The sequence below is a fragment of the Tasmannia lanceolata genome, unplaced genomic scaffold (assembly GCF_043159265.1).
Source record: "Tasmannia lanceolata isolate RefF3 unplaced genomic scaffold, GAP_Taslan_0.1 ptg000020l, whole genome shotgun sequence".
Classification (NCBI taxonomy): Eukaryota; Viridiplantae; Streptophyta; class Magnoliopsida; order Canellales; family Winteraceae; genus Tasmannia; species Tasmannia lanceolata.
Genome location: NW_027518697.1, coordinates 4,798,339 through 4,813,049, shown reverse-complemented (window position 1 = coordinate 4,813,049; position 14,711 = coordinate 4,798,339). Strand labels below are relative to the sequence as shown.

The following is a 14,711-nucleotide window of genomic DNA, read 5'->3' as shown; positions in this document are numbered from 1 at the left end:
AAAGCCACATAATTTCAATCTTACCCCCCTCCTTTATGCTTTTTTAATAAAAAATTTATAGGGTGATCTTAACCGTCCGATTTTAGAGGAACAACATATCATGGAAACCTCTATAGATTGGAGGGCTAGGACCAGCCTATGGAAATGTTTTTTGGGGCACAACCTATTTATGTTGTGTTTCATCACATGGACGGTTTCAATCAACCTATGATGTGGTCCATACAGTTCTTTTATATATAGCAGAAGAGAAATTGGAGAATTATTGTCCATTTAACACGCCAGTGTCGATGATTTTTACCCTTTTTTGCCCTACCCTCATATCTGTACATACTATCTATGTCAAGGTAAAATAGACATTCTATTTCACCAGAAATATAGCACGCCAGCATTACTCTTTTACCATTAACCCCTTTGCTGATATCTAACATCTAACTCTATGAGAAATTATTTGAGGGTAAAATTGTAATCTACACACGAAAAGTACCGACAAAGGGTGCTTGTCTATGACAATTACGGGAAAAAACTACCAAGAAGAGGTAAAGACATATGACAATGACGGAAGAACTACTTTATATTACTCATACAGGACACTTGCCAAATATTGACAGATTCCGGGCACCTGAAGAGGAACACCAATTATGGAAACCTCTATCGGTTGGAGGGCTAGGATCAGCCTATATCGATTGGAGGGCTACGATCAACCTATGGAAATGATTTTACGGGCACAACCGATTGATGTTGTGTTCCATCACATGGACGGTTTGGATCAACCTATATTTTTTGACTTCTTTTAACAAAGGCCTCAACCCACATATTTTCAATCCTACCTCCTCCTTTATGCTTTTTAAGAAAGGCACCCATTAAAACCACATATTTTCAATCCTACCCCCCTCCTTTAGGCTTTTTTAATAAGGGAAACCTCTATAGATTTAAGGTCTAGGATCAGCCTATGGAAATGATTTTACGGGCACAACCTATTGATGTTGTGTTCCATCACATGGACGGTTTGGAGCAACCTATGATGTGGTCCGTGCAGTTCTTTCTCGCACGGTGTTTTTTACTAGTGTATAATTTTTTGAAAATTCTATGAGAATTACACATCACTTTTTTTGACTTTTTTTAACAAATGCACCCATTCAACTCACATATTTTCAATCCTACCCCCTCCTTTATGCTTTTAACAAAGGCACACATTAAAGCCACATAATTTCAATCTTACCCCCCTCATTTATGGATTTTTAATAAAAAATCTATAGGGTGATCTTAACCATCCGATTTAAGAGGAACAACATATTATGGAAACCTCTATAGATTGGAGGGCTAGGACCTATGGAAATGATTTTTGGGGCACAACCTATTTATGTTGTGTTCCATCACATGGACGGTTTGGATCAACCTATGAGGTGGTCTGTACAATTCTTTGTCGGCCCATGCATCTCACAGGTTTTTTAACTAGTATATTATAAAAAAAATTAAGTTCGAAGTCCTTAAATTACGATGGTGCAATGGCTTGATTTATCATAAAGTGAAGTGTTGAAATGTTGTGCTAGCTTAAACATAATTTGAATTTAATTAATTTCTTTTATGAAGATTTTTTTTTATCCCCTCTGATTCCTCTGATTTTGAGTGTATTAGTCTTGGGTGTATAGTAACACATAGAATATCATCTCTCTGCAGAATTTTTATGTAGTGTTCGGGCTCACCCCTTGATATTTGACCACAATGCAATGTGCTCTAACCCTTTTACATTCATGGTAATGGAGGACCCACATGCCATCTTTATCTGATTAAGATGGTATGGCGATGGGTGATTCAATGATTTCATGTACAACTCAAACATTCTCCCTCGAGCTCTTCCAATGGACAGATCATGGTCTAATAGGAGAAAGGATGAATAATGTATTGGTAAACTCATCTTTCAAGGAAATAATAACATGCATTTGGATGGGCTGTAGCTGTAGTAGGCCTGTACTGTAAGTTGGTAGGAGTTATAGTTCGTTTTTGGTAAACGATTAAAAGTAATCCGGAAATTATTTTACAAGGTTTATAGCAATTTCCTTGGAATAATCCGTCGTGTAGCTATCACCGTATTGAAGCTAACAGCCGAAGGCCACAGAAGGGTAATTTCCTTCGAATGACAAGGCAGCCCTTGAAGCTACCGAAGGGTATTTTCGTCAACTTGAAGCTACAAAATGCCAAAAAAAACAAAAAAGGTCCACGGAGGGTTTAAATGTATGAACTTTGAAGTGAGAAATGGATAGTAAGATGTTTAGGTCTACAAACATTCGAGAGGAGTCAATAAAAAATTCCGTTGCCGGGACTTGAACCCGGGTCTCTCGGGTGAGAGCCGAGTATCCTAACCAACTAGACTACAACGGATTTGATGCAGAGATAAAATGAAGAAAACAATTTCTTCAAATTGATACTCACTCAAACCATTTAAATTATGGGAAAAATACACTTAGACCCCCTGTGGTTTCTGACACATTCAACTTACCCTCAAATGTTTCAAAAGTTACAAGTAGACCCCATGTGGTTTCACTTTGGTATAAGTAGACCCCCTCCGCTAACAGCCCGTCAACTTAACCTGACGGAAAGTCCTAAACTAACCGTGGTTTATATCTTTGGGACAAAAATACCCTCGTTTAAGGCGATTTACATACGAGAAAACACCAAAACTCTTTTACCTTCGTTCTCCTCCGCTGTTCATTCCACCGGCGTATTTTTCTGACGATTCCTCCTGCACTCTGGTATGCACGTCTGGAATAAAAAAAATCAAGAAATTGCATATTTCAGTGCAATATAACTAACCGTAATATATTAGGATTTTGCTAGAATAAAACGATAAACCTGGAATGAAAAAAACCCGGATCGAGGGTTTCATCTCAGTAAACAACCTACTCTACAGTAAGAGCAAAACCCTAACATTTTATTGTATAAAACCCTTTCTAAGAACAAATAAACACACTATAGGTCAAAGTACTCACCACATATATTTGAAAATGAAAGTTGAAGACGAAGGCTGTAAACGAACCCAAGGTTGAAGACGATGGCTGTAAACGAAGGTTGAAGACGAAGGTCAAAACGAAAGTAAAAACGACTATTAGGGTTTTCTGCTTTTGAAAACCAGGGTTTGGGTATTCTGTTTTCTTAACCTTAGGTTATGGGCATTTTGGTATTGTCCCCCATGCCGTCAGCTCCGTCCAGTTAAAAAAACCCAATGAAACCACAGGGGATCTACTTGTAACTTTTGAAACATTTCGGGGTAAGTTGAATGTGTCAAAAACCACAGGGGGTCTAAGTGTATTTTTCCCTTAAATTAATTGGCATTACCACTGAAATCTTTTTCATGCCCACGTTAATAATCACCATGAATCTTACAGATGGATTGTTGTCAGGTGATCCTTTATTAGAGAAGTAACTACCTCGTTTTCTTAACTGCAGTTTACTAAAACTGAAGCCTTCAGGCATTCCTTACCAAAATCAAGATATTAACTTTCAAATTAAATTTGAAATCAGATAGGGTCCAATAACTAATCAACTCAATATTTTTGAAAGCAAAATTAGAAAGACATAACTTCGATGCCCCAAAAATTGTAGTTCCCCTGTTGCTAAAAGGAAAATTGTAGAAGAAGAGAGATATAAAGTAAGGTCAAGTCTAAGGTTCTGGCGCAACAAACTGATAGAAGATGTCACTGATCCACTGACCCCATTTCCTCGTCATAACTTCCCCCGAAAGAAGGCATTACTACTGAAATGTTTTTCAGGCCCACGTTAATAATAATCACCATGAATCTTACGGAAGGCTTATTGTCAGGTGATACTACAGGGAGAACTACCTCATTTTCTTAACTGCTGTTTACTAAACTGAAGCCTTGACTAAGATATCTATGGCTTAATTATCACCAGAGGAAAGCTTCCATAAGACCTGACCTAATTGTAATACAATGCGGTGCTCCCCTTACAGTATAGTGGATCCCACCTTTGATTCATCCGAACCATTTATTTGATAGCCGTTAATCCACCTTTGATTGATTCGTTGAATCTGAGCCGTTTCTCATAGGCAGTTTTAACCGGCCATGTCTGAGCTTTAGACCATCTAAGATCGAAAGCAAAGCCCATCTATTTCAGTGAGGTCTCACGCTCTACCCATTGAGACCAAGACCAAGGAGGCCATCTTATGTTGTTCCCACAAGATCAACGGTATTGATCTCACAGACATGACCCCCACACGCCACTTAGGGCCGAAATATTACCTTTCACAGTTGATAGTAAAAGGGACTTTCTGCATAGAAGAATCCAAAGAACAGAAAAAGACCTAACGGCCAACACTTAGCAGAAAGTAACTAAACACCATACATGAAATCAAATGCTAACCCCTAGAATGGTGCTTCGCCCCATCTGGGTTTCCCTTGTATAAAGTCTATAAACTTCCTATATCTGATGTCCTTAGTACTAACACATAATACTTCTATGTACAAGCTGTTAGTGGATAATATCAGATCTCACAAGATCTGACCGTTGGATGGTTGGTTATTAGATTAGAAAATATGCTTATTAGCTACCTAGACAAGTAATTAAGAATGTAAAGAGATAAGAATAGAGCATAATCTCTAATCTAATAACCAACCATCCAACGGTCAGATCTTGTGATATCTGAACGTATTCTATAACACTAGCAAGACTCTGCTTCCTTACTGCCTGCAACATTTACAACAGAGAGCCTCCCAAACACCTCCTCCCTTCGGGGGCGGTTTGCATAGAGGATCCACAAGACTAAGCAGAGCATGACGCCAATGGAGATTAGCGCTAATCCTGTAATAACCATCTCGAGGTAACGCTCCAGATTAGGACAATACAAAGTGGTGACGCTGGTGAACGTTTCTCGGACAAAACGACAGTCCTGGAGACTGAGCAACAACGGGGTGTAGTGATCAAGAGCGTAACTCACATTTACAGCTAGCACCAATTGGGTGTATATCTCCGGGGTTATCCTCCCGGGGTTAACGCATTGGCCGGAATCCGAAACTTTACATGTGTAGTTTTGCCACACCTGAAAGTAAAAATCAGAAAAGTTTCAATTGACGTATACGGAAATAAAATGTAAACCACTTAGAGCTTTGCATTGTAGAATGCCAAGCCTCGTTCATGGAGTTTTCCTTCCTCGAGACAACAGTATGCAAGTTTCCTGCTGTTATTTGCTGTAATTTTGTACTTGCTAAAGTATAAACGATTAAATAACACCAACTCTAACAGCTTAAGCTCTTGGAGTAATTCGTTGTTTCACATCGTATCACGGCTCTACAATTTTCGCATGGTATCAAGGCAAGCCCTGGGTTTTTTTAGTAGAGTTTTTTGTTTCCTGATTTTTAGCCACTTCTCACCACTTGGAAACTAGTTTCCTAATTTTTGTTTCCTGATATTTAGCCACTTCACCCACCCACCCCTCTCTCACCACTTGGATACACCAGTTTATCATGAAAAATAATAATTAATGGTAACCAAACATGCCCTAAAAATCCGCATGTACGGCCAACCCAAAAAAGAGGGGTCATACATGAGGGGGGGTGTTAAAACTTAAAAGTATAAAGGATTAAATAAAACCAATAACAGCTTAATTTTTTGGAGTAATTGGTGTTTCACAGCACTTACAATGGATGCATTGGCAAAAGACACCTCTTCAGGTCTGCATTGCCGATTCCGCAACTGGCCATCGAGTGGGCAACAGAGAGGTGGGATCAGAGGCCCAGATTGGTTGTAGTAGTATAGAGTTGCCTCTGGAGGAGGATTCGAATTTGCAATAGTATATATTGCTGTGTTGACAACATTTACAAGCTGATGGATGACTTCCTTACTCTGATAGAGGGTTTGATTTGTCATCCGTTCGTCAGCACATGGAAGGATGTTGCTGAGAGCTGTTTCTGCTTGAGGATAGGCTACATATTCTTCCATGGCCGTACAAGTATCCGCAATAGCACTGAGACCAACAGAACTCATGATTTATTACAAAACGATCTCAATTTATTCTGTCAAAAAGACAGCAATAACTAATACAAGAAAATAACTTCCTAAAGGACTTGTAAAAAGAAAAAACAGATGAAAATGAAAGGGATTGCCATGTGCCCAAGGGAAGACTGATTCTCAATTCATAAAAATAGCAAAATTTTAAGGAAATGAATGAGAAAGCTTAGCAATGAAAAAGGCAATAAATTAGGGAGAAAGAGTCCTTTAATTCATGGTCATCTTGGAACAAGAGATTATGAGATTGCACTACTTAAGCCACGTACTTGTTTACGATTACAAAAACTCCACAAAGAATGAAGGTAATTGCCACAAGTAGCCATCCACTCAAGATAAATCTGAGATGATATAATAGCAGCATTAAGTAGAGGAAATACTACAAGAGAAGGATGCACTTAATCAAGCAGTTTATGTTCTAATTAGGAAATTTATACCCTCAAATAAAAACAGAACTTACATGTAAATAGCATGTTGGTACCCAAGGATAGACAGTACTGCATCAAAATAAGGAAATAAATTTAGACACAGATAAGATTCCAAGGGGCAAAGTTTGAAGTTCATGAAAAACCATTCATGCATATGGAGAGACAGAATACTGAGATACTAAAATTAAGGAATGTGGGTAATACATACAAAGACCAAGTAGGGTTAGCACAAGCATTACTGCTGCAACCACAATTAATGCATATCGCCTGCAACAGAAAATACAAAAGAGTGAGAACTATAAAATTCGAAATAGCGACTTACAAGTAAATAGATAATATGATCAAGGGGATGAAATCATACACAGAATTTAGTGCTTTTCTTATTTTGACAGAATTTTCACTTGTTTTTGCTGTTAGCGTATTTGCTGCAGTATTTAAATCGACATTCAATCGGTCAATTTTACTCTTGACGTCTGATGGAAGGAGAATCTGACCCACATTTATAGTCTTGGCTACTGACAGAAATTCTGTGACATTCATAAGGATCTCAACTGTGAAATCCGATTGATTAACAACAAAACTCAAAGTATGCAACACCTTGCTGTGAAATTCATCTTGTCCCACAGAAAGAAGAATGCAGCCAATCCTGTGCGAAAAAATATAGCAACATGTGAGTAAAACTATTCAAAAGAAACTCAAAATACATTGAACTAACTATTATCTCATCATGCAACTACTAGGGAACATTGCTAACACATATAACTTCCAGGAAGTTCGCAAATGGTCCACTCAAATTATCAATGAGATTTCAGCATCTGAAAAAATACAAATACAATTCAAGTTTGTACAGAAATTGTAAAATATAAAATGGATAACTGAATGACTGAGTCACTGGTCAAGGCTTAAAAGAGAATTGACAACCCGGCTTAACAGCTATTAGCGGCTACGAAGAACTCAATTACTTATGTTCGCTTTGGTTGATGCTATCTAGACTTTCCCACCAAATTGACTATTTCGAAATTGTTTGTCCCAATAATGTTCTATCTCAGTTCCAATACAAATTTGCTTGTGCAACCCAAGGAAATTATGCAATTGCTCAAATGCTGTGACCGAATTGGAAGTCATCCAACGGTCGAGTTGAGTTTGACAGGGTAAATGCTTCAAAATAAACTTGGAAGAGCTTTAAAAAAACTGAAAGCTGGGTAGTTCCTCAAACAGAGACACCTTGGGCTCAAATCAGGCATGATAGGGCACATGCTTCAAAAAAGACTCGGAAGAGACTCTCTTGAGCCTTCCATCACAAATAGGAAGCACAACAAGCCAACACAAAGGACCTTGTTCTCAGCAACTATCGAATCAATACCACCCAATAGAACACCAGAGGATAGAAAGAGCAAAGAGTATTCCTTTGTAATCACAACTGAGTGAAAGACCCCACCAAAACTAGCAATCTACGATTACATATGCTGCTCACATAAAAACTATGATTAATCAGACCGACCAAGACACCCCCATGGAATAGTGTCCAGTTTGTTGCTAGGAGAGGGACAGGCATCATTGCATCTTGCAAGGGAGATAACAACAGGGCCAAAGTGAAGATCATTAGAAAGATGAGAAAACCCATGGTCCTCACAAGCCATAATAGCATACCAAGAAAGAAGATAATCCAGGGCGATCTAGATGCCTCATTGCCGCCAGGCAATCTTTTTTTTTTTGGTAGGTAAGCTGGGATCGAACCTCCAGAAAATTTAAAGTTGTGCAGGGCTCTTTTCAGCATAGGGAGTAAGAGCCCTCCAAAAATAGGCGTATGCCTCATAAAGGGGTGAGCACATGGTTTTCTTTGGTAAAAGGCGAAAGAATAGTTCGCTTTGTGCTCACCACGAGGTTGCTTTGTGTTCACCATGAGGCCGCGTAACCGCCAGGCAATCTTGAATACTATCCACAGAAGCCCTAAACTTTGAAAGGAAAAAGAATAAAAAAGTACATCACCAAACTGAGAGATGAGCACTCAATCAAATGAGACAGTTTTATCCACCAACCCAAAATGGGCAGAAATCAGCGTGGGGATAGCCTCATCTCAATAGTTGGTTGGCAATAGGCATTTATTCCCTGGCCTTAACCATGCAAGAGCCGACAGCCTAGGAGGGCGGTCACAAGTTGGTGATGTTGGGACGGACAGTAGCTTGAGAAATATTAATCTTGAAAGACAAATAAGAGAAAATCCTACACTTGACATTTACCTCAAAGCATATCTTTAAAGGAACCACTTCTATCCCCAGGACTGAACATTAAATGATGTTTAAGATATTGTCCTTCATTGTAAGTAGAATCAAGGCTGGTATAAAAATTCCACTAACTACAAACATGCGCTGTTTCATAATGATGATTTTTTGTGTAAACATAAAAAATACACATAAAAAAAATGTCATAGTTTGTGCTTGCAGCGTTGCAAATGCCCAGCCAAGGTTTTAAATGTCGGTTTCGGCAGAAATTTCAGCCTAAATCATGTAAAATTTTGACTAAATTACCACCGAAATGTATAAATTTTTGGTGGAAATTTCAGCCATTTCGGTGGAAATTTTGTTAATTTCGATAGAAATTTTGTAAATAAGGGTGAAAAAGAAATTTCAGGAAATCATGTAAAAAACTGATTTCGGCCTAAATTTTGTTGATTTCGGCCGAATTTTTTTTAATTTCGGTCGAAATTTCGGATTTCAGCTGGAATTTAAAACTACGTGCCCAGCCACTTGTGTTGACGTCACGTAAACATAACTAATTCAGCGAAGGTTGTACTAGTGTTGTTGTACTTACGCATACAGAAGTGTATAAAAGGCACATAATTAATTTGATATGATAAGATATGTTATAATCCAGTTCAACTCATATTGAATTCACATGTACTGCTAGTTTGGCACCAATGTACAGCAATGACCATTAACAAATAATTAAAAATCCGAAGAGCATTCGACAAAAATGTAACTTAAAATGTATCAACTTTGGGAAAAACTATCGTGAACAGGTCGAGATTTAACAAGATTTATGCCACAGGAGGGTTGTAACTTCAACCTGAAAATATTGGTTGCATATACTATGAAATTGAAGTCTGAACAACTACTCTAAACAAAATTACTATAGAAAACCCTTCAAAGATAAAATCAACTGCTCTAAAAGGTAGGAGTATTACGCTGCAGCACATGTGAAGACAAGAAGCAGTGAAAGACAAATTCGATGTGAACAGAATGTGCTTTTCTTTTTTAAGCGTATCCCCCATCTACAGCAACGATGCACTGCTAAAACAAAGCCGAAAGCCACAAACCATAGGGATGCAAGAATGAATCCAGCAGCACCTGTAAATCCAACGGACTGCAGAGACAATAGTCAAAACACTAAAATAATACCCAGTATATATATATATATATATATATATATATATATATATATATATATATGTGAGAGAAAATTTCCTACACACTTGTGTAGGTAAGTTACCTACACACTAGCTTAAAATACAGTGGGGGCCCACATTGTTTGGGTGATCCAAACAATTCATTTGAATGGTCCTCACATAGATAGGGTGTCCACAAAAAATCAGATCCATAGGATCATCCCAACCCTACGATCTGTGGTGGTAAAATGGACGTGTATAAACCTTCACAAATTAGTCCATTTTTTGCCTCCATAGTTTGAATGGTTAGGATGATCCTATGGATCTGATTTTTTGTGGACACCCTATCTATGTGAGGACCATTCAAATGAATTGTTTGGATCACCCAAACAATGTGGGCCCCCACTGTATTTTAAGCTAGTGTGTAGGTAACTTACCTACACAAGTGTGTAGGAAATGTTCTCTCATATATATATATATATATATCACTTGTGTAGGTAAGTTACCTACACACTAGCTTAAAATACAGTGGGGGCCCACATTGTTTGGGTGATCCAAACAATTCATTTGAATGATCCTCATATAGATAGGGTGTCCACAAAAAATCAGATCCATAGGATCATCCTAACCATTCAAACTATGGAGGCAAAAAATGGACTAATTTGTGAAGGTTTATACACGTCCATTTTACCTCCACAAATCGTAGGGTTGGGATGATCCTATGGATCTGATTTTTTGTGGACACCCTATCTATGTGAGGACCATTCAAATGAATTGTTTGGATCACCCAAACAATGTGGGCCCCCACTGTATTTTAAGCTAGTGTGTAGGAAATGTTCTCTCTCTCTCTCTCTCTCTCTCTCTCTCTCTCTCTCTATATATATATATATATATATATATATATATATATATATATATATATATATATATATATATATATATATATAGAGAGAGAGAGAGAGAGAGAGAGGTATAAATCATCTTTTTATAGAATTCTACACTTCCTTCTTTTATTATGGCACAGATAAGCTTATCTGTGCTCGAGCACAGAAACAGGGTGGGGCCACATTTTGGGTGGGATCCAAAACATTCATTTGATGGGCCCTTTCATGGGTAGGGTGTCCACCAAAAATCAGCTCCATTGGATCACCTTAGGGTGTCCATTTGTGGGGCAAAAAATGGACAGATTTGTGGACAAACAGTATCTGTCCATTTTTGGTGGGACACCCTATGGTGATCCAATGGAGCTGATTTTTGGTACCCCCCCCCCCCCCAATCCATGATGGGGCCTTCCAAATGAATGGTTTGGATCACCCCCCCCCCCCCCGCGCTTGTTTCTATGCTCGAGCGCAAATAAGCTTATCTGCGCTCGAGCACAGAAACCCTTTTTCTCATATATATATATATATATATATATATATATATATATATATAGAGAGAGAGAGAGAGAGAGAGAGAGAGAAAGAATTCCCCCTGTATTCATCATCTTTTTATAGAATTTCTACACTTCCTTGTTTTAATATGGCACGCTTGCTTTTGTATTATCCTTTATTAATTGGTTGTTAGAGGCCATTACAATTCTATAAAAGCTATCAACAGCAATAACAAGTGTAAATAAAATGATGATGGCCATAATTAAAATAACGAGACACAAATAGCAACTACCCATATGTACATATAAATGTATATTTGCATACTGTGTGCATGCCCCGCGTACGCTCCCCTTAAAAACCATGCACAAGAAATCCTTTCCAGAACACATATTTGAAGTGATTTCAGGGTTTTCAGTTCCTTGAGAAATGAAAAGAGCACTTATGCATCCTATGTTTACGCATGTACCAACATTTGTGTTGTTTCCATTCTTGAAAGTATCATTTTCTGCTTATGTGCTCTCAGTAAACTTCTAACTTAGAATTTAAACATCTTTGGAAATAGAAGTATCTGAGCCTAAGGACAGATCCGAGCATATGGTGGACTATTCCTTTCTTGTGAGAAGTTGTGGTCCATATTTTCAACTTTGTATTTTTGAGTGGAAACTTACCCATATATGACGTGTAAATTTCTCAATGGGAATAGTAGTCAAAGATTTTAGCTTCGGTTCCTGACTTTTCAACATTTCATCAGGATTTCCTATCTGAGATAGAGCATTAGGGAGAGTTCTGATAATTATTTTTCTTATAGCATTATCTGGAGATTCAGACAATGTTTTATTTTTTTATTTTTTTTTCTGTCTTGGATATAATAATAACCTCACAAATAGCACTCGCAACTCAGTCCCTGGAACCTACTAATTGTGATATTCACAAGTCAGATGAAAATTTGAAACGGCTATCAAAAATATTAAATATAAAATAGTGATTGAATTTTCTCCTATAGTATTATTAACAGAGGCTGGCAATCTTGAAATATTGGGTGATGCATTTTGGCAGATAGATGGCAAGCCAAAAAGAACCTCCCAACTTCCTGATGCAAATTTCTAAATAATTCAGGTTCCCTAACTAGACATGAATAAAAGGCTCGCTTCTATTATTTGATTGTATGCTTTTTAGTGACCATTTTTTGAGCAATTTTCTTCAATTAAGCTTGCCTTACCAAATTAAGGGAGATGATTTGTCACTCCACCCCCCCCCCCCCCCCCCCCCCCATCCTGGTAGGATTATGCGCCCTCAAAAGTGATTTGACATCAAAAGTCGCCCACAATTCCGTTAACGGGGGGTGCATAATCCTACAGGGGGAGTAAAAAAATCATCACCCCAATTTAAACAACTAAGTGGCTAAACAGAATAGCTAAACTAAAAAGGAAGCAAAAAAACATTTATAAAATCATCAAAAAATGAGAAACTAATGAGTCCAACTGAGCCGTCAAATCACAAATCTAAACATAAAACAAAACCTTACTGGTATTAAGATCCAAATAACAGAACCATCTCCATCAAATTCAACAGATGATCAAAACATTAAAAGAACACCAGAAATTTAGAAAGACTTACAGCCCAGTAATGTCTATTAGTAATGTCCCAACCATCTCGATACTGCCTAAATCTGCGAAGTATATCTGGCCTGTTTGTCCGCTTTGCCGCCAAAACAAGGGGAAATTTTGCGTGAGGAGCGTATGCTGGCTCTGATGCTGGCGCTAAGTGCAAAAGACCTGTCTCCCATGACTTCAAATCCTCCTCTCCTGAAGCAAAAAAAAAAAAAAAAAAAAGAAAAAGAAAAAAACTGAATTACATTAGAACGAAAAATCTGTCCAAGCATTAAAATCCAAACCATAAAGGCCCTGTAGAAAGGAAAAATATTTCTAAAAATTCCTACCTTTTTACACATTATAAAAGATGAATTAAACCAATCTTATTCAATTTTTACTTAAGAGGAACCTTCAATTTATGATAATATCCTGCTAAATTAATCATAAGCAATACCATTTCACTCTAAATTGTAGAAAGAAAAAGATTTTCCTAAGACAAAAATTTCCGTCAGAAATATTTTTCTTGCCATCCAAACAGGGCCTAAATTCAACCACTCTGATCAACCAACACTATCAGAATCAACAAAAGAAGGCAGGATCCGTAAACATAAACCATATGAAGTTCCACAAAAACCAGAATTCGATGCATTTAAAGGTAGATATACTAACATAAAACAGTAAAGAAACAAGAAAAAGAAAAGAAAACTTGTTAGCTTCTTTGCTCCTTTTTTTCATGAAGACACAGGGAAAACTAATCAATGTAACAAATGAAAACTTAGTTTCCAATACTTAGACCGATCAAAAGAATAAAAGACTAAAAAGAGAAAGATTCAAAGACCGCAAAACCTAGAAATAGAGTAAGAAAATCTAGCAATAACCTTAAATCGTCATGATTCGAAGGTAAATTCACGCACCTATAATGATTTTTTGGGAAACTCTGTTCCGGATCGAAAAAGCAGAGGAAATCTGAGGCAAAGAAGCAAAAGCGAGGAAGAAGAATACGAGGTTGATGACTAGAAGCTTCATTTGCAGCTTTGCAAATCTCAGAGCATAGACTTCAGATGAAGAAAATCCATGGCAGAATCTTCTGAGATCTTGCAGAGAATAAAGAGATTGATAGGGTTTTGGCGTTCTTTTATTAGGGTTTTATTTTTTTATATAAGCAATGAGGAGGGAGAAATAGGAGCTGCGCTTTTAAGAGGTGTTCACATGAAAAGGAGTGAGAAGAAAAAAGGCGGGGAATGAACAGATCTTTAGTCCTCTTTTTAGTTTTTTTTATTTCTTAACTAATTAAGACCAATTCCGCAAAATATCCCTGGGTTTTTTATTAATTAACAGATGAAAGCCGAAGGCTAAAGAGCGAAATAGAGATATCTCTTTAAGGGTATTTTAGTCATTTTAAACTGATAATAATTTAAGAGTGTATCCATGAGCCACACTCCACGTGACGTGCGAGGGAGGATTTTGCGCCACGTGTAATATATCTCTCTCTCTATCTCTGTCGCGCATTTTCTCTTCTTAAAAAAGGAGAAGCCTTGAATGCCACGTTTGAAAACGACATCAACATGAAGCACGTTGTTAATTGGACGTTCCCAATGAAATGACCAAAATAACCCTACACAGCGGTTAAATTTCATCAACACCGGCACCATCACGTTGTTAGGGGTGATGGTGTTTTGGTCTTTTCACACAATGATTTTTAATTTGGAGAACTGAGTTCCGCTTTGAAAGACTCTTCCTATTCATAAGTAAGCTCATTTGAGTGCTGCTAAGAAAAACAAATAAAGATCAGGACGGGGGTAGCCTTTCTACAAGCCATTAACTGAAAATTTTGAAGATAGATATAAATCAATTAAAATCGATAATTTTATAGAGGAAAGTGTTCCTGAGCTCGAGCTCAAATAAGCTTATCTGA

General features: G+C 37.5%; 1 protein-coding gene and 2 non-coding genes across 6 annotated transcripts; all 3 read right to left on the bottom strand.

Moving 5' to 3' along the window:
- Positions 1-2,306: 2,306 nt before the first annotated feature.
- TRNAE-CUC (transfer RNA glutamic acid (anticodon CUC)) lies at positions 2,307-2,379 on the bottom strand. Its single transcript has one exon. It is a non-coding gene; the product is annotated as a tRNA-Glu (tRNA).
- Positions 2,380-2,389: 10 nt separating this feature from the next.
- Positions 2,390-14,030, bottom strand: LOC143855024 (uncharacterized). 4 transcript variants are annotated; one of them, XM_077365183.1, is made up of 10 exons: positions 13,711-14,030; positions 12,822-13,009; positions 9,631-9,809; positions 6,808-7,092; positions 6,655-6,713; positions 6,479-6,515; positions 6,288-6,359; positions 5,653-5,977; positions 4,952-5,053; positions 2,390-2,760 (listed from the first exon to the last, which is right to left on the bottom strand). In XM_077365183.1, exons 1-10 carry the CDS (start codon positions 13,820-13,822, stop codon positions 2,707-2,709), a joined length of 1,413 nt encoding a protein of 470 aa, XP_077221298.1. In that variant the 5' UTR covers positions 13,823-14,030; the 3' UTR covers positions 2,390-2,706. The 4 variants fall into 4 exon arrangements, with proteins under 4 accessions (XP_077221298.1, XP_077221299.1, XP_077221296.1 ...); XM_077365184.1 differs by lacking the exon at positions 4,952-5,053 and having other exon boundaries at positions 2,391-2,760; XM_077365181.1 differs by lacking the exon at positions 2,390-2,760 and having other exon boundaries at positions 4,361-5,053.
- Positions 8,223-8,333, bottom strand: LOC143855356 (U5 spliceosomal RNA). Its single transcript, XR_013237850.1, has one exon. It is a non-coding gene; the product is annotated as a U5 spliceosomal RNA (small nuclear RNA).
- Positions 14,031-14,711: the final 681 nt, after the last annotated feature.